The sequence below is a fragment of the Corapipo altera genome, unplaced genomic scaffold (assembly GCF_003945725.1).
Source record: "Corapipo altera isolate COAL_440 unplaced genomic scaffold, ASM394572v1 1, whole genome shotgun sequence".
Lineage (NCBI taxonomy): Eukaryota > Metazoa > Chordata > Aves > Passeriformes > Pipridae > Corapipo > Corapipo altera.
In genome coordinates, this window is record NW_020884873.1 from 34129383 (window position 1) to 34150312 (window position 20930).

General features: G+C 43.2%; 1 protein-coding gene across 6 annotated transcripts in view; it reads right to left on the bottom strand.

Moving 5' to 3' along the window:
• Positions 1 to 20930, bottom strand: part of RASSF3 (Ras association domain family member 3) — a 107414-nt gene that overhangs the window by 30216 nt on the left and 56268 nt on the right. The window contains exon 1 of one of the 6 annotated variants that reach the window (XM_027656012.1): positions 18743 to 18938. The exons of the other annotated variants lie outside the window; for them this stretch is intronic. Within the exon in view, the coding sequence (XP_027511813.1) occupies positions 18743 to 18871 (129 nt within the window). The 5' untranslated portion in view covers positions 18872 to 18938. Of the gene's footprint in view, positions 1 to 18742; positions 18939 to 20930 lie in introns of those variants that run through there. 6 annotated transcript variants of the gene reach the window in all.

Genomic DNA, 20930 nt, shown 5'->3' on the forward strand with positions numbered 1-20930 from the left:
ACACACAGAGACAGCACAAACCAACTCATCTTTCTGCCACCCGCGTTTCTACTTGTGCAGGCACGAAGACCTTTCAGCCTCCCCAGGCACCAGCTGAGGGCTCTGTGTGAATGCTACAGATCTGTTATGCCAACATGACTCTCACAGTAATGAAAAGGGACTTCACAAGTTTCAGAAATACCACTCTTGTAGCAGCTTCTTGCAAGAGGCTATTGTTACATCAGTAACATGGATGCAAAAGCACAAAGCAAAAATTCTTCATGCACTTATGTAAACTGTGCAGCTATTCAAATAAAAACAGAAGACAACTTATTTTGCTCCGAGAATTAATTTTTCCTCTGGAGATGAATATAAGGTGATAGGTCACCTTGAAAACAAGCCATAAGATTAACACAGAACATTTTCAACCTAAGAGAAAGAAGAAAAAAAAAAAGACACCATCAAGGTTCAAGGCAAAAGAACAAACCAACTGAAGAGCAAGACCTCCTTGAAAGGAGAGCTTTAAATGCATAGCCTTTGTGGGCAGGAGGAGAATTTGAAATGGGACACAGAGCTATAAATGCATGGGCATTTGCTAAGTAGGTCTCCATTAGCTAAGTAGGTCTGTGTACTCTGTTGTGCAAAGGAATAAGAAAAAAAAAAAAATCAAGAGATAAGCACTTCAGCCTGCATAGGGCTTGGACACCTTCCCAGAATTCAGGTCATAAGCAAAGACTCTCACAAGCAATGAAGGGTGCCAGAGCAAACACTTCCACGCAACTGGTCTGTGTTTGCCTGTCTAGCCAAAAATTAAATTATGCACTTTTTAATTTTTACTGGCAAGCATGCAATACAAAAGTGCAATTAGTGGACAGCAGTTTTACAAATTTCAGTCTCTCACCCACTTTTACACAATATCACTGTATGTCAACACCCAAATTTTAAATACTGTTGTATTTAGTTTATACTTCATTTATCTGTTGTGTTAACTCAGGGGGAAAAAATTATGCTTTCTACATTTATTTTCAAATAAGTTCTCTGAAGAATAGCCAAAGCATCCCGAAGCCTGCCGGAGAAAGTCAGTTTGATTTCCAGCATAGTAACACTGACAGAAGGAGCTTCAAATTCACTATCAAACTACATCTAAACTCTACATACTTAATCCTGAAAAGGAAGTCAATGGACTGGTATTAGGCTCTGGTTACTGAACTTCAGCATGCACAAGTATTTTAACCACCTGTCCACTATCAGTAACTATCTTCAAACTTCAAGATGCAAAAGGGAGGGATTTACAATTAATTACTACCCAACATATCAGAGCTTAAACATAGGGTTGCTTAACAGATGTCTGGTAAGTGGTATTGATAAAAATCATCAGAAAAGCATTTGCATGCAAGGTATTGTTTTGTGACCTCTTCAGGCATCACAGCCACGAAGGAAGTGGTTTAAAAAGAACACACAAAAGTTAAGTTGATAGCATCAGCATAAAGCCAGTCCAGCCAGTCCTGACACGCAACAAAATAAAACAGGCAGTGGAAGAAAAGATGACAAAAAAGAACCCTCCACCCCTTTCCTCATACCTAAGCTGCTCTCATAAGCATCACTGTTTGTATAGCACAAACTCATTGCTTCTTCCAGATCAGGTCACTTCATCTTCAGAGCTTCCACCAACCCAACACCTGCACTGCTGCAACATATACCACCACCTCCACCTGGCCACCAGCCCCACTGAGGTTACCCACAGCACTCAATGCCTGTGTAAAGCTCTGCTCTAGTTCCCAGGAGGAGCTCCCTGAGCCATCCTTCTCCTTGATGTTCAGTTCCCTGGATTCCCCTCGCTTAGGAGAAGGGGCCCAGCATGCTGGCTTATCCAGCCTCCCACAGCGCTAACCAGAATGCACTGAACACTCAAACTACAGGGCTCACAACATCCAACCCCAGCGTCCCTCTCCCTGCAGAGAGGCTGACCCAGGGCTTGCCCCTTCTTTCCAGGCAGCTTAGTCACTCAGGTGCCTCATGCCCCATCCAGCTCATTGTGGAGCTCTCTGGCAAGCAGACAGAGTGGCCTTTTCCCCAAGGCTATGGCATGAACCCCAGTCCCAACCTCTCCCGCTGTTAAAGCTAGCACACTGCACTGGCACAGAGGAGCAGCCTGTTGGGAGTGAAGACTGAGCTGCAGCCACACAGCTGGGCTGGAGCACTCAAGGGGGTTCTTACATCTGCTTCCATCAGCCTTGCGCTCAGGGCAGATGTTCTAATTCTTCACACAGGTGCTACACAGAGAAAAGCTTTGAGCCAGGGAAGAAGGAAGAGACAGAGGCCATGCAACATCCCCTGGTTTCCTCACCCTGACTAGGACACGCCATGTCCCCAGAGGGCTAGACATACACATGTTCTTCCAGTCTGATGGCTGCTGATGGTCACTGCTCCCTTTTTCAGCTCTTAATAAAATACAAAGAACTTTACAATTAACTCCTAAAAATTATTACTAATCGGCAGAACCGAAATTCATTGTGCATAAATCTAAGTTTACATAGATTTCTCAGCATCCCACTGCATTGCATTCATCTAAGTGTCGAGTTCAGAAACTATTACAAAATGAGATTGCCTTGAAACTGTGAAATGCTTTTAGGTCTTGGCAATGTCAGTCAGGTTTTGGTCCTTTTGCTCCTGCTGGTGCTCCCCAGTGTACTGGTTGCTGTCCATACTTGTTCCTTGTTTATTTTAACAAAGTACCTGAAGCAGATTCACACATTTGTAAGAGAAAGATCTAAGAGAAAAAAGAAAGGATGGAACGTTTTGTGCCTCATAGAATACAAACAACCAAGGTAAAAAACTAGATCTAATCTGCCATATAATGAGGTATCATTTTATGTAATTTTTAAACTTTGTACTTTTCTTACATTAACAGCACACACAGCTCTGCTATTTAGCATGATCCTGACAATACTAGTGCCGTACTCATTTGAGTCCTGTACTATTTGTTATCATCAGCCTTGTGGGAGAGATGAAAAAAGGAGAGAAAAAAAGAATAGTAGTGATGCCTTCCAGTTTGTCCAGAACCTTATCAGGTGATGTTCTCCCTCTTTGGAACAAGCAAATTAAATTACTGAACAGTCAAAAGTCAAAATGCTCAAATGTTGCCATTTTGTGAATCAAGAAAGGCAGAAGGAGTGCACAGACCAGTCTTCTCTTCTTCCAGTGGTCCACCAGCAGAGCAAGATCTCCTGCCAAGAGCAGCTGCCTCTTCCCTTGCTATAGTCTCTTTTTCACCTGCATTTCTCTATGTCTTCCATCCAGTAAAAGATATTTCTTCCTCTCGAGCAGTTACAGTGTCCAAAAAGCAGCCTATGTTTACATTTGTAAAAACAGTAGTAATTGTTCATGCTATAACCAATAAAACCCAGAACAACAAAGTAAAATCATTGTACAAGGTTGATTATGGCAATGATTACCACGGGCAACTGTGAAACTGTTTATGAAGTGGCATGAAAATAGATATTGATGACACACTTGTCAGATAGATTAATAAATCCCTTCCAACATTCTGTCAAAACTGGCAAGTAAGGCAACAAACGAAGGACTGAGACTCAATTTCCATTAACAGGCTCACACTTGCATTGGAAAAATCTTCTAATGGTTGGAAACTGAAGCTGGTCTAAGCACAGAAAACAATGCAGTTACCTTCTGGTGTGGCACAACATTTAAAATACATTTCAACGTTTAAAGCAGTGCCCTCAACTTTATTCTCTAAAAGGATGAGCTGGCCTGTTAAACCTGTTACAGGGAACAATTAAGGGAAGATTCTAAAGCCACGGAAAATACAAAGAGCTAGAAATATGCAAATGTAAAATGCATTTTGAAAATCAAGAACCTGCAAGTAAATCCAAGGTTTATGTTGCAATCCTATATGCTCTTCTATTTTCTCTCAAATACTAAAGCATAAACTATTCTTTCCATTCAACAAGTTCTACTGCTTTATCCTTGTTTATTACCTTTCAGAAGCATCACTCATTTAAAAAAAACAAAACCAAAAATGCCAAACTTAAACCATACAAAACCAAAAAGCCCAGACTTTTCTACCTTCTGCTTACCTGCAGCATCTCTATCCACTTAAGAAATCTGTCTGAACACTCTAAAGCACATCTTCACTGTACCATCAACTGAGACTTTCCCTCCTAAAGCTCGGCTCCACAAGCTAAGCCCAGCCTCTTGAGGTCCCACCCACCCTGTCAGCTTCCCCATGTGCACCTTCCTCCATCTGCTCTAGCACCAGAACTGCTCCTCTTGCAACCACAGACAGATCTGGTTCAAGGAAGGCATCTGAAAAAAAAACTAACTTAACTAGTTTGAACTGAAGCTGCAGTGGAACCACACCCTCTGCTCAAGCAATGACAGCCATGCTCTGAAACAGCCTCCAACCTGCAACATCCACCTTGTAGGCGTGTGGCTGAGATGCAACAGGGCACAGCCAACAGAAATAGGATGAACTGCTCTGTGATGATCTCTGTGTTCTGTCTGTGATCACTTCCTCCTGGTTCATAGGATAAATCTAGGAGACTGGAAAACTGGCTGTACTTGGCACTCCCTACAAAATGTCTAAACAAAGAGTGCTGTGAGTTGCACCAGGCCTGTGTTTTAACCTGTTACATCCTGTGAACCAACTTATGTTTAACATTTAGTTTACCGTGTTTTCACCAGTGTCTTGCATACATCTGCTTTACCAGAAGTGAAGTATGATGAAGTTATGAACCCAAAAGAAAATAATACCTACCTATTTACAGATAACCTGTGTGGATTAGCAATCCAATGCCTACTGCAGGTTAGAAGACCTCTTTGTGAGGATGCAGCCTTGAAACTGCACAGAGACCATGAGAACAACAAAGAGGGAACAGAGCGAGCGCTGCCCAGGGAAGTGTGCCCTGGTGTTACACATCTGGAAGAGAAAGGGATCCAATTCCAGCTCAGAGTTTCAGTATGGCATTCCCACCATATTTCAAACTTTTTTGCTTATCTGTTGGGAACAGTCAGATCAAACATTTGGATTTCTCTGGAAGGGCAGTATTGAGGTTCATTTGGCAGCATATAGCTAGGGAACAGGGAAGAATCACACAGTGGGTAAGGTCAGAGGAGGTCATCCAGTCCAACCTCCCTCATCAAGTAGGGTCCCCCCTAGAGCACATAACTCAGGACTGTGTCCAGAATGAGAAAGGCTCTCTGGAAGTCCAGTTACTACCCATATCCAGGGAATGGCACCACATGTCTGATGATTGCACTTAGTGTACTGTAATGCTCATACCTACAACATAAAGAAATAGCAATGCTGCTACTAATAATGCAGTTTCTATAATCCTTTTAATAAATACTCCTCTCTGCTGCCTTTTGTTTCTGACGCAATAGCTACCACATGTGAAATGCCTCCTGAAAGGCTTTTTTTCCTCCCCTGTATCTCACAGATATACCTCTGAAGATGAAAACATACAGGTTAAGTCCAGACAAATAGCATGGAGCTCCCATCCTAAATCCTCCACACAACATCTTCATAACTACTTACTGCAGTAAAATCTGTATTACATAATACACAGTTTTTCCAGCATTGGCCATAAAGGCTGATTTAAAACCAAACTCATTTTAAAACAAGACCCTTCATTAAAATTCAAGGGTGGAGAAGGGGAGAAGAAAGAAGAAAAAAGTGAAAAAGCAAGGGTGGCATGTTAGCATTCCTTACCATGTGCTTCACCAAGCTGCTTCAGGAGCTGGTTTGAGCTATAAATCACTAAAAAAAGAAGGCTACTGTGGCTGTTATAGCAAAAGTCACTAGGTTTGTGACTCTTTATTTTTCGTTTTTGGGGTATTTTTTGCAATACCAGGCTCTTTCCACAGAACATGTCATTTTACTGTCTCAGGATGCAAACACCTGCTGCACTAATGGTCTATTTACCATCACAACTCAGAGCTACATCTTTATATGCCAACGGTAACTTAAAAAACGCCTCAGGGAGGAAATCACCAAATCATTAAAATCAAATATGCTTTGAAGAATATTTGGGGTCTGTATTCAGGGTGGGGGAAGATGTGCCTTTTAATTATTTTTTTAATTAAATCAACTGTGAGATTTAAAGTTCAGAGCATTAGAAACTGCTTTGATGTTTCACTTCACTTATCAACCTCTTAGCACAATATAAACAGTCATGTTCCCCCATCCTGAGATAAGCTTCCTACCATGTGAACATGTAACCGATTCAAAAGCAGCTGTCCATGTAGAAAAACCCACAAACTCTACCCATAAAACAAAACCTATGATATAACTCTATTAAACACTCTTGCTCATAAATGTGCAAATGCAGAACATATTTAGAAGGATACTTCTAAATATGTAACTTCTGTTTACTGAAATAATATGTAACTTATTTAAATCCTTCAACATTTGTATTAAGGCATATCTTCTCCCTTCTCAGTCACAGGAGAGGCAATGGAACAACACTGTGGATACCCAAAATGCCAACTGCTATGACCATCAAAGCAAAGGTGTTTGCCAGAAGAGTACCTAAAGCCCTTGCAAGTGGAACGACCCCTTCCAGGGGAGAATATTAAGGGACGAAAATTAATTCTTTCCTAGGATTCAGCTCAGCAGGTGCAACACTCCTTCCAAAAGCTTCCATGCCCACTGCTGCCATTGGGGGACAGGGTAATGGCAACTGGAGAACCAAGGACACCCACCAGGAGTGAGCCAAATCAAGGGGGTGTTCCTATAACTTTGCCGGTTGAAAACACACTTCACAAGTTCATCTCAGGCACAGGTGAGCACAAAGTGGGTTTTTTGGTGACAAAACACAGGATTAAACTCCCAGGAACCTCACTGTGATTTGGTGATCAAAAAGTCAAACCAGTTTGCATTACACCACCTGCCATGTTTCAAGCCAACTTACTTGATTTTCTGACAGCTGGACACTTCTTTAGGGTTACTGTTTAACAGACAGTTCCATTCTTATTCAGAACTCAAGAAAGGTGTATATCAGGAATTACTTCTCCTGTATTTTATAACAAATCTTCCATCACAATATCAAGGCAACCACAAATGCCCTATGGTTTAACAAACCAAAGGAGAAATCCTGATGGATTTGTTGCCACAAGCCAGTGACAACAAAGCCTCTTAGGATTTACACAACATCAGCGGTTCTCCTCCTTGCCTAAATACTTGGCATTTATTTGGGATAAAGTTACATATGCTGTGATCAGGTCTAAGATGTAGGAACTGTCTACACTTTGTAGTGTAGACAGTGGCTGGCTAATGGGCACCCAGCCTAATCTAGAATATAAAAATCTCATCATTCTAAGCATATGAGCTGTCTGCTTCATTTTACAGATCAAAAATTCTGACTAAGTGACAAAAAGCCAGAAATCCCACAACCAAATCTACTTCATGAAGGGGACACTGCTCACAGGTTTGAGCAAGCAATAAGGACATTCTTCTGATTATTATACTCTTCAATAACACAGTCTACTGAATATTTTCTCAAGAAAAAGGTTGCAATTTACAGCATGGAATTAGAAGTCTTATAGAAGATATTTTCTTTAGCATACTTTAATGAAAATGTGGTGGGTTTATATAAGTTAAATTTTATTTTGCCAACATTATACTTTTTTAAAAGCAGCAAAAATAGCAAGGGACCAACAAAAGTTCAGAGTAGTGGATCACATGGTCAACTGAACACTAATACCATTTTTCAATTTCTGTGAAAACAAACTTGTTCCCAGGAAGTCCAAATCAGACCCCAAAGCAATATTTGGCAGAGAATGTTGAGAGAAGGTATTTAGATTTGTCAGCAATTCTGTTATAAACCACAGCAGTGCAAATCAGTCTCAGACTAAAAGGAGATGGGAAATTAATTGGTACCCAAAGAATAAAACAAGTTCTCGCTTGGCTAGAACTTTGAAGGAAAAATAAGGAGGGGAAAAAAAATTATTCAGGAATAATTCTTTACATAGTCACAGAGCCCAAAGGAAAAAAAAAAAACTTAAGAAAGGCAACTCTCTAGGTAAATTAATTCAATTTTATATTCATTGAGAGTAGGAAAACAAAGTTTAAAATAATGTGATGATTTGATTCAGAGGTTTATCTAACTGATGTCCAGAAGTACTTATTGTCTCCTCAGACAGCCATATGCACATGCAGCAGTCTCTTATCACTACAATGAATTAAAAGGTAACTAAAGCAATTCAATATTTTAAGAGTCACTTTCCCAGGAAAATAACTAAATTATATTAGCAAATACAAAAAAGATATTAGCAAATACAAAAAAGACCCTGAGGTCCACTCACTGGGCTCTCTAAAAGCAGCTGAATTATTTTCATTACAGAAAGAGCTGATTAAGACTCCTATCATTAGTCATCACCCCATATTGCATATTCTTTGTTCCCTCAATTCAACAACTAAAGGACCCCTGAATATCAAGTTAAATATTCCCAATTCATCTTAAACTGACCTGCTAACTCATGCAAAAAAGACAAGCTCTCCTTAATATTAGATTTTACAACAAAATTAGCTCAAAGATGTGGATACTCTTCTAAATACAAAAAAGAAGATTTCAGAGTTACAAGTTTGTGCAGACACTGCATAAGAAAAGTAACACTGTGCTGTTAGGCTTCATGAAAGCTATGAGTATCATGACCAGAGAAAGATTTCTTTAATGAAAGATCAAGTTCTCCTTAATACAGTAGATTTCTCTTGTGCAGATTGCATGGGAGTCTGGTTACTGCTTGCATCAGGTTGCCTGCACAAGTGATGTTCCCCTGACTCTGCATCTGGTGTTCTTACACTGCCAGCACTTGTACGTGGGCACCTAATGCAGCAGCTGTGTCACGTATGAACTTGTGACTGAACTGGACATTTTTCCACAGGACACGAGATGTAGTTCCCTGGTGCAGGAATATGAACAGGCCATTCTTCAGCCCACACTTACAGCAGGACAGATATAATACTTTTCCTTCCTTTTTCATTCAGAACTCCTGAAAGACAAGCGAGTCACAAACCAACTCCCCACCTCAAATGAGACTTTTACCATGCCTCATATAGCAACCAGGATCATTTACTCCAATTTGCTCTCAGCAGTTTGTTAAGTGCTCATATTTATCATCCTGCAACAGATGGAACAAGTCTTCTACACAAAGATTCCTTCCTTCTCCTCCTCTTTCATTCCTCAACTATCAAATATAAAAGCTACACCTACTTCAAACTTTCAGATGCCAGGTCAATGCCACATGGAGGGTAAGAGATTTCAGCAGTTTTCAGGAGCACTCCCTATTGCAGCATTTACCCCTATACTATACCACAGCCATCACGTGGCTCTAATTTTTGGATCACAGCTACTCCTGCTGCTGGAAATGGGGAGCCTGCATGTTTGACAGGATTAAAAAGAACTACACTCTTGCTCATATTTCTGTTCCTTAGTCTTCAACACTTAGGTTCAACAGCCTAGCCTGATGGATCCAGAAATGCTTCTGCAGAAACCCTCTCTCTCCACTGCTTTTTAAAGCATATGGTAACAAAATAGAGACAGATCAGTCTTTAAGGCATTAGTCTGGACAGCTGGGGGATCAGTGCCTGCAGCTGGCTACAGCATGTACCTGCTGTACACTTTAGGCACAGCCTAGGTCACTTACCACATGAAAACTTCTCTACAACTAACAAACTAACCAGAAATGCAAAAAACCAGAAGTTTATTTTTTACTCTTTACATCATAAACGGTAATACAAGATACCCGTCTATGCCTACACTGTATAACCTTTGCACACATCAATAACAACGTAATAAAAAAATTGTAATATAGTAGTTCAAATTACATCTACTGTGAAAAAACTGCACTGACTCTTATGCTGATCTCACAATAACACTGAACCTTGAACTTAGTCATTTCAGACATTAGGACAAACAATGCAAGTCAATTCTCCCATTATGCAACACGCAACCACCATATTCTTAATCTTTTAAGCAGTGCCAAAGAATATGCTGGTTTCTGTACACAAAATCACAATGGCTCATGTCAAAATCCCTAGTGCAGATGCTGGAGTTTATATGGCTTTACCAGATCCTTCTCAGATGAACCATGAAAATACTTTGCAATGAGATGAGTAACTCTGTACAAGAAGATTTTCATATCTCAGCTTATGTATCTAAGTGAACACACTAAATCAAGCTACTGGTGAACTGAACAGCAAGACAAGCAGGTTTTGGTTTTGAGGAGCATAATTCTTCAGAAGAGAAGAACCCGCTAAAAGAAAAGTAATGCTCTAAATGAAACATCTGAATTAAACTCTTTCAAGTTTACAGGCTAGTGTGATTTAGGCACAACTGACTATAAAAACTTACTAATAACCTCTATAACAGGTTATTAACCATCAATAAAACTGTTAAGCTACTTGTGAAGTATTAAGAAATTTGTTCTATTACAAACTTCAAGGGGGACAAGACAAATCATGGGATTCCTGCTTCAGCAGAAATAAAATTAAGTACTTAATTATTTGGCAAACTATCATCTTCAATCAGAGCAGAACTTGATATTGTTTTTATTACAACTATTCAGGCTTTAGAGAGACCATACTGATTGTGTACTGCAAACACAAGATACAAGGGCTGTGCACTACCAGGAAGAATTCAGCATGGTTAGACTGTGTATCCATGCACTCAACCACACCTCTGATCAATGAGGAGACAAAAAACAAGACAAGCAGTCCTAATTATGGACAACAGGGATACCTGTAAAAGCTTAGAGACAAATGCCTTTGTAATTTGCCCCAATATATTATTTTATATAATTTCTAAAAGAAACACACTTGCAAACAGCATTTTCCACAATTATTTAGTGGGTAAAGAACAAGACAGAGAAGCTGACAATCAGCATGCCAAGTACTCCTACATACCCCACATTAACACTTGATGCATCCTCTGAGGCAGATGAGCCAGTGCTGCTTTTACTAGTATTTTCAGAACAGCATAGGTTCCTCTGCATACACTACTACAAATTCCTCTCCAGCACACACACAGATGAGCAACTAGAAAGCAATCTTAATTGCTACATAAATCACATGTGGCTACTTAGCATAGCCAAATACACGTCTGCATAGGAAGCAGTCTCCTCAGAACTGTCTGCAGTATTTCATCAACATCACAAGTGTGCCAAAATCAGAAGGCAGGCAGCAATTACTCACCCCAAGTCAATTCGCACCTGTCTATAGAGACGTACAGGCTTTGTTACAGGCACCTGAACCCATACAAAAGCTTAACAACACTGCAGTCAGGTAAGTGTTGCACTGAAACTAAGGGATGACAGCATGCTGGGGTAGCTTCAATCCCACCAGGGCATGCCCAGAACACCTGTGGGACTGCTGGTTTTAAGACTTTTCCTGAATGTTGGTATCAAAAGGTACAAATTCGTGTGTGTATGCATATGCGTGTTACATTTATATGTATTTTTAAATATTTTTATATAAAATATATAATGTATATGTTTGGGGGTTTTAAGTGTTTGTATATGTTTACTTTTTTAAAGTGTGAGTGCATGCATACATAACACCCCTACTATTTCTACCCAAGAGTGAAATGCAGGACATATTGAAGAGCCTAGCCCGACATGCTGCGTGCAGAAGTCCCCAGGACCTTCTCTGTCTGTCCATGAGAAGAGGTGAACAGAGACCTGTCACTCTCATGTCTATCTTCCTGAAACTTATGCTGCTTGGCTCACTTGTATAGTGTCACAGGCAAATGCTGCACTACACATCTACAACTTCATCTAAAATTCTCTGCTAATCAGTTTATTTAAAATCATAGAATATTCTGAGTTGGAAGGGACCCATAGGGATCACTGAAGTCCAAATCCTGGCCCTGCACAATAATCACACCAAGTGCCTGAGAATATTGTCCAAATGCTTCTTGAACTCTGTCAGGCTTGGTACTGTGACTACTGCACTGGGGAGCCCATTCCAGTGCCCAACCACCCTCTGGATGAAAAACCTCTTTCTAATGTCTAACCAAAACCTCCTCTGACATGACTTCAGGCCATTCTTTTGGGTCCTGTCATTGGGCACCAGAAAGAACAGATCAGTGTCTGCCTCTCCTCTTCCCCTCACAAGGAAGTTGTAGACTTTCATGAGGCCTCCCCTCAGTCTCCTCCACCCTGAACAGACCAAGTGACCTCAGCTGCTTCTCATAAGTCTTCCCCTCCAGATCCTTCACCATCTTCTTTGCCCTCCTTTGGATGCTAATAACTTTATAGCCTTCTTATATTGTGGCTCCCAAAACTGCACACAGCACTTGAGGTGAAGCTGCACCAGTGCAGATCAGAGCAGGACAATCCCCTCCTTCAACCGGCTGGCGATGCTTTGCCTGATGCCCCGGAGGACACGGTTGGCCCTCCTGGCTGCCAGGGCACTGCTGACTCATGTTCAACTTGCCATTGACCAGAACCCCCAGGTCCCTTTCCATGGCACTGCTTTCCAGCATCTCATTCCCCAGCCTGTACAAACATCCAGGGTTGCCCCATCCCAGGTGGAGAATCCGGCACTTTCCCTTGTTGAACGTCCTGTGGTTGGTGATTGCCCAGTCCTCTGATTTGTTGAGGTCTCTCTGCAGGGCCTCCCTGCCTTTGAAGGAGTCAACAGCTCCTCCTTTGAGTGCTGTGTCCAAGTCATTAATGAAAATGTTGAAGAGAACTGGACCTAAGATGGAGCCCTGCAGGACCCCACTAGTGACAGGTTGCCAGTCTGATGTTACCCCATCCACTATAATCCTTTGTGCCTGACCCATGAGTCAGTACTGTTTGCATGTATTAATCCAGTAGTGATGCACCGGCTTTTTTACACAAGGGATAAACTGCAGTATCAGTTTCTACTTCAGTTTTTCTTCATAATTTTGCTCTTGCAGTGGCTAAATGTTAACCAGCAAGAAACTCCTCCAAAATGGTCATTCTGATATTATTCTTACACCCTAGTCTACAGTTGAAATAATAGATCATGAAAATGGGGTTCCAAATTCTCTACTTCCTTAAGTAACTGTTTATGCATTTTTTAAAATCTCTTTAGTGTATTCAGATGAGCTCTGCTGGTCTACAGAGTACTTTCCTGGATTCACCAGATTCTTCAGTTAAAACAAAACTCCTTGTGTCAGCAAGTCTACTCACATGTGTCTAAAGAAGTCTAAGTCTAAACATTTTGGACTTAGGTGCCCAATACCTTCTGACTTCAGTGAAAGTCCAGCAGCTCTGTCCTTCTGCTTTGCACTTAAAGATGCAGGATTATCCCAACTCAATTACATCACTTAAATCACAAAACACTCGTACTTACTAAGTACTCCTGATCTTACCAACGTGAAGCCTGGCTACTGTACTCCAAGACTCAGACAGAAGAATCAAAGCCTTATTTTCTCCAAACAGAAGGAAAAAAAAAAAAACACCGTGTTTATCTGGTGATATTCAAATAAGTATCAATAACAAAGATAGTAACACATTGTCTGTGCTTCCAAAGCTTATGCTAACAGAGAAGTAACTGCCTGAGATGCATCTAATACAGTATTAATACAACAGACTAAAGAAAAAAGTAGAAATGTAAGAGTTTGTCATCTAGTCTGAATATTGCCTGCCGCTGGTGCTGCACTCATAACACTTAAACTGCTGAATGCAACAGCACTCAGTGACTTGAACTCTACTTGGGACAGTATGTTAATCCAGCTCATCTAAATTTTTTCTCAAATTTTTGTGTGCTGGTAGTTACCATTTCATATAGTTAGGTCCCCAAAATTTAAACTGATGATTCCAAGAACCAACTGCGATGATAAAGCAGCATACAGCAACTAGCATCCTCTGCACAGAGCACAAATTTCATCTCGCCTCCAGAGCCTGTCAGACACCACAAGGGGACTCAAGAGTTCACCCCAAAATGGCCATCAAGCCACTCCAAGCTACTGACACACACACGCCACATCAACTGCTCCAAGAGTGAGGCAGAAACACAAAATAAGGACCACTATTTTACTCTCACAGTAATGTGAGCTTAAAATAGACACAATCTCTACTCCGCTCATTCCTTCAATTCTTAACTTTCAAGTATTTTAGTTACGACAATGTTTATACCATAGTACTCACAGACTGCCAAATGGACTTAAAAAAGAGAAAAAAAAAAAGAAACATTACTGTATATTTTTAGGGGGGGTTTTTTATTTATTTTTTAAATAAGTTTTACAACTACCCATCAAACAAAAACCTAAACTTTTTGGCTCCTAAGCAAGCCTATAATTAGAAACTCATTTTTTCTGGTAGTCAGGAGAGCCATTTTCCCTAGGGAATGTTGCTGAAAGGAAACCCAGGAAGAGTCGTAATGGTCAAGAAACGTGAAACATTAATAACAGCCACTGGTAACACAAAGCCATCTTAACTAGACTTCAGCATTTACAAACTGCATTTTATTACTAGAAATTGTTTTCTTCCCAAATAAAATGCCCTTTTTTAATCTCTCTTCCTCTCAAGGAAATGCCTCAACCTACTGTGCACGTTCATGTGGATGAGACCTAAAGAAAGGCTTCTGAACCCAGAAGTTTGTCCTACTTTTTCACACTTGCACGAGCTCACCCATTAAAAAAAATTTGCTACACCTTTCCCTGTAAACTTCCTCTTCCAAGAGTGAAATGAGAGATGGCTGGTTACCTTGCCAGGACTAGTTAGGGCTGCAAATACCACACCTGCAAATTCAACTGATGGGTAGAAAAAACAGCCAGAAAGCCAATGTTATGGCAGGGGGCACTGGGTCAGGGTGCAGGGGAAGGAACTTAGACAGCGGGTCTGGAAGCCGTGAAGACTGAGACCAGTAAGGGGAAGAGAGAGGGAGAAATCAGACCTCAGACAGAGAAGGACCAGTGTTGACAGCAAGGCATCGAGCACCTTCTTGAGTGCAGGAGGAACACATGCATTTCTGGAAACTGCCAACAGAAGCAATGTGCATTTTTCTTGCAAATACTTTTATGGAGCCCCCTGTGAAATGGTAGAACAGAGCATGAAAAAAAAAAATGCTACTGTATGTTCAAAGAGCAGAGCAGCATCCAAGCAACAAACTTCCTATATCCAAGCTATTTTGCATTAGACATCAAGCAGAACTCTTTCACATTTTGTGTGCAAACTATTCACAATTCAGATGGTGAACACAAGCTGCAGGATTGGCCCTCTTCTAACAGCTAGGATACATGACCTTCATAGCACTTGCCAGCTTCTGAAGCAAGGTTTCCCAAGGCACAGTGGTGTCCTCTGTCACAGATCCCTCATATGAAAGGGCAGAGAGAGATCTTGACCACAGCCTCTTCTCATGTTTCTAACCCTTACAGTTACACTGGGAGGGGATGACAAATGTAGAGCAGGCAGAACCAAGTACACGGATGTCCTCAAGCGTTTACAGGGATCCTCATGGAAGATATGAGCTCAGCAAGGCTGGGAACTAACTCAGACACCAACTAAAATGCTTGAAAAAGGAGAAAGAAAAGTATTGGAAGGATTTACATTAACCCAAAGTGGTTCAAAGTAGGAGAATTCAGGGAACTGGGTGTCGAAGGAAAGCGCAGGAAACGTGCACGGGAAGATGTGCATCCTTCCAACATATGGTGGGGCTTGCAGCAGCAGGCATGACTGTTTTCAATTTTCCTGAAAGGATGGGGGTGGGCTGGAGAAAAGAGGGAGAGAAAGGGGTCAGCTTTCAGAAGTTTACCAAACATTTTATTTTGGTATTTTCTCTACAGGGAATGAACAATTTCCAAAGGCTTGATCATACAGAAGCACAGGTCTGATCTTACAAAAGCCTATGTACATGGATAACTTTACCTCACATGAGTAGTCATACTGGCAGGACAAATATATTTACAGTTCCTCCTTTTTCATTTATGAAATGAGTCACTGCAAACATAAAACAGGGCCACACTGAGCTTAATCTATATTTAAATTTTACAAGAGCCACAGAAGATAAGAAACCTTAAATAAAGCTAAAATTTCATGAGCAGCAACACTGCATAAAGCAACCTGCATTTTATCTGCCCTCAGACTGAAGTATTTCTTGCCTAAGAAATAACTTTGGGGCCACAGGTCAACCCCAAACATCATGCTGCCTATCACATGCTGCAATGGTTTTATGCTGCAAGTATTTTAGAAGTGGTACAGAGAGATGAAGAGACAAATCTTTAACAACTCTAGAGATTAGGTATCATAGGCAAAGACCAAAGGTATTATCACAAGATTGTTACATCATAATTGCTATCAATTCATTAATCCTGTCTCAGCTGCAGATCTGAGGTATGTAAGCCCATCCTTGACCTATTAAATGGAAGACAAAACTTCACTACTTAAACCCATGAATTTCCTTTTTTCTTTCTTCCTTTTCTTTGGAAATCCATACAAAACAAGGCTAAACACCAGTACTGAGTTTTTCTGCAGGCACAGCTGCAAGCCAAATGCTCTAACCCATTTCTTCCCAAGAAAGGGGGCAGAGGGAGTTAAGATAGAGGGATAAAAGTAACGGCCAGCATTTAAATCTTCTACAAAAAAAGAAACCCACACTGCAAAACTTAATATCTGTATAGTTGAGAAACACACAGAAACAATAACTAATAGCTCCCCTCTTTTCTGTTTGCTCAAGGGGACATAGTATGCATTTTTTGACTAAACCTCAAATACAAACCAAAAGTAACATCCTCTTCCCTACAAAGAGGCTTATTATGACTGTTATTGCTGGAAGGGGAAACTCACTCTTACTGGCCACATGACTGTTGAAATCTACATTCAGCATTGTTTGGGGATTTTTTTTCTTTCCTCTATAAATCAGCAGCTCAGAGCAACTGGTAATAACTTTATGACTAGAAACATTAGCTGAGTATTTCTGATGCTGCAGAGTCAGCAATAGGGATTAATTTATTCCAGCCTACTACATACTTAAACATGTACCCTGCAACACCTCACTGCAGTATTCTCTTGGGAAACATTACTAGAACAGAATAGCAAATTTTAGTTGCGGTTTGGGGTTTTTTTCCAGTCCCTCTTGCTTGGAAACATCATCACACACTGCAATTTACACATCTGCACAATTTACTACTTATACAGCTAGTATTTTGTAAAACAACTCATACAATAGCATTATAAAGACACATGTACGTTTTTAGATCTGAATCAAGACCTGGGCCTTCTCACATGTCACAATATAGTAGCTACACCGAGCCTGACAGCAGTTAGGTATCTATTCACATTGTACTGTCACAACACGATTCTCCTCTGCAAGGGCCAGGTGGCAGCCAGCACTGGCTAAATATGTTAGCAGATGAAGTTCAAGGACACTCTGCAGGACTCGCCAGTTTCCAGAGAATACCTGAGGTTACTGGGAGGCTGAAACTCAAAATGGATGAGAAAAAGACAACCCCTGAAGAGAAGTGTTAAGAGGAGCACACTGCACAAGCAGCCACGACCTGATAAGCAGCTGGTCCCAGCCTATTTGCACAAGGTGCCCAAGCTCAGGTGTAGGGAGAGGGTGTGCCCAGGCTCCTTGCCAAACTTTGCAAAGGAAGCAAAAGCTCAAGAGAGCTCTGTGCACTTCCTCAAACAGGAGCAAGAGTTTCCCGAGGGGCAGCTAGAGGCTTTCAGTTTTAAGCAAATCAGAAATGGAGCATAACAGATGGACAACCTCGGAGAAACATAAGCCAAGATTTGCTTTCTGCAGCAGAACATAGCCTACAGAAATGGCTGTGGGCAATGAACGATGGTTTTTGACATAGGCACGGGTGGACCAGAGGGCAGCTGTGGTACCCAGGCTTGACAAGCAAATTTATAACCAGGTCCCCACAGCAGCAGTAATACTGGAACCGAAATTCGGTGGGGAAAAACTCCAAGAGTTGGTAGAAAGAAACAGACGCTGAACAGAAAGAAGCTACAGATGCCGGTAGGAGCAGGTGAAGAAATAGTATAAACAAAACAGGTCGCTAGCTTCCAGTTTCCAAAGCCACAAAACACCTCTATGAAGACGTCCTGCGCTTTAGGATGAGAAAAATGAGAGGGGATGGACTGCTCAGCTAAAGAAATGTGACGTTTACCCTATATGGTTTAATGACTGCTCTGGATCGGACAGGTCCTGTACTGAAATTTCAACGCTGACCACAACAGGGGTTGGTTCGGGGGTTTTGGTTTGTTTTTAATCAGTTCTTTACTTCAAAGCCCACTTGCAGCTCATTGCCTGAGCCCGAATGCTTAAACCAAGACACTTAAACACTTCTGAGGGCCTTTTTCTGCCAACAAACCAGCTGAAGAGGCTGTCATTCATCGCGGAACGAGCTCCGAGAGGAGCGAGGGGCAGACCCTGCCGTGCCCCGGCGGAGCGCTGCCCGCCGAGCCGGCAGCGGGGCCGACAGCGCGGTTACCACAGACATGTGATCCCTCCTCACATCCCCTGCTCGCCGGGCGCTGGGGGTCCCTCAGCCCGGCCGCCGAGCGGGCCACGCCGGCGAGGGCCCCTCCAGAGACCCCTCCGGAGACCCCCGCCCGCGCGGGAGCCCTGCTCGAAGCCCGGCGAGGGGAGAAGCCCTGCCCGGCCGCCTGCTCCCCGCTCCGTCCCGGGTGCGGGCGGCTCCGCGGGTCCTTCCCCGTGGGGGAGGGGGCAGCGGACACGTGGAGGCCAAGCCGGAGGGAGCCGGCCCGGCCCGGCGGAGCTGCCTCGCGGGCGCAGCCGCCGCTCAGCCCCGAGCGCGGCACTTACTTGCGGGGCGGCGCGGGACTTGCCCGGCGGCCTCCTGAAGAAGGAGGTGCGGGCGGTGAAAAAGAACTCTTCGGACTCCTCCTCCTCCAGGCTGCTGTACCCGCTGCTCATACTGCTGGTCCAGGTCATCGGCGGCGGCAGCGGCTGCTAGTGCTGGTGGGGCCGGGCGGCGGAGAGCGCCGTCCCGGCCGCCGCATGGGGCCCCACCGCTGCCGCTCCTCGCCCAGCCCGGCGGGTCCGGGGCGCAAGAGACGGAGGAGGAGGAGCCGGGCGGTGGCTGCCGCGCTCCCGCCCTCGCTCCGCTCCCTTCCTGCCGCGCGAGTTCCCGCGGGCAGCGCCGCCTTCGCCCGCCCGGGCAGCAGGTGAGGGGCAGGGGCGGCCCCTTCCCGCCCCCGCGCTCCAAACACCCGCCAGGCCCGGGCAGGGGGGCGGCCGAGTCCCTGACCCCCTTTCCCGATGTCGTGTCCCCACGTTAGTTACCAGGAACGAGGCAGCTGAGGGGGAGGCCGTGCTGAAGAAATAAGTTCCCAAACTTTTCCCCAATTACCCGCTTTCACCTTCTATGCACTGTAAGAACAAAGTTATTAAAAAATAACCGACGGCAAAACAATGGCGAAAGCCTTTTCCCCCACCCCAGCAATCCGTGAATTCAGGCTTCGCGACCGGCGGCAGCCCCACCGCGCTGAGCAGTCACAGCCCCGAGTTTCGCAGCCGCGGCGGTGCCTGGCCCCGGCCGCTCCGGCACCATCAGCAGCCCATGGACTGTTAAATCGATGGAATTCATCGCCCCGGGATGTAGCGAGGAGCGAGGCTTGTGAAGACTCAGCAGAGATTAGATGTGTGTACAGATAGCAAGACTATCCAGAGCTGCAACTAGAAAACATATTTAAAAGCACAAAAGTCCTGATAAGACACAGGCCAAACATCAGACTCATCACCAATGGGGGAAATGACAGACAATGCGTGAAGGCCAAGTTGCTCCGTAATTACCTGCTTCAGAGTTTCTCATGTCTTCCCTTAGTTTATCTAGGGCTGGTCACTGTCACTGACAGGATGCTGGGTTTAAGGTACCGCTTCCTAAAGCTTTGCAGCTGCCCATAAAAGCAGACTTGCCTTTCCTGCACACCCTTAGTCCGGCGTTCCTTCTGTCGCCTATGCCACAGCAGTGGCCCCAAGAGGGGAAATGAGTCACATCAGCCACTTGCTGCCAGAGCAAACCTCTGGAGACTTCGGGATCAGAGAGGAGAGCAGGCAACACCTTTCAGCAGCAGCACAGCCTTAGATTAAACAGAATTGGAGCTTTGTGTTTACCAAACTGCAATCTAAGCCAGCACATCTAAACCAGTTCCCATGGTCTCAGCACTCAGACAGAGATGTATCAGGGACACCATTACACCATTAGCTGACACCTCCTTTCCCTCTTACTAATCCCCATTCCTCTGGCCCCTCACACACTCCTCATTTGCTGTGTGTGGCTGTTCCTGTCCCCCACCTGAGTGGAGACTGGGTCTGTGTCTGCCACTAAGCTTCTCTTTCCACACCGGTATCCTTACATATTGATAAAGGCACATCAACACCAACAAAACAACTCACACTGAGAACTAAAACCAGTCAAATCAGTTTGGGAGGTGTTAAATCCTTACTTTCCCATCAACTCTGATTCTTCCAGATTTTTGTATGGAGTTTGGCATCTGGCAGATTAGAAGGTTGCACAGCTTTTGAAACAAATAATTGAGACTAATAGCGTAGATGCAGATGTGTCAGACCTTGAGTCTACTTGTTGGCACTGTAAAGCCCCATGGTATGCAAGATAGCTTTAAGTTGAATGCCAAGTTACTTGAATGCGACTAAAACGTATTAAAATGCTTGTTTTAGACAAACAAGCTTTGTGTTACCTGGCTCGCCAAGCCCAGCTCCATGCCAAAAGGAAGTCCCACCAGAGACCTGCTGGGCATGCCTCTGAACCTGCCCAAGACTCAGTAACTCCAGTTTACAAAGCTTTCGGAAAAAAAGCCCCTGACCATGATCATAATTAAGGTGAAGGATTTTAAGTGATTGAGATATGCTACAAAGTGGGATTTGTGTTTTCAAACTACAAAGGTATTTTTAAGTATTACCTGCTGGCACACTTGACAGACTCCCCAGCAAAAAAGGTACTGTTTGTAACTTGTTTGCTTGGCTGCAGCCT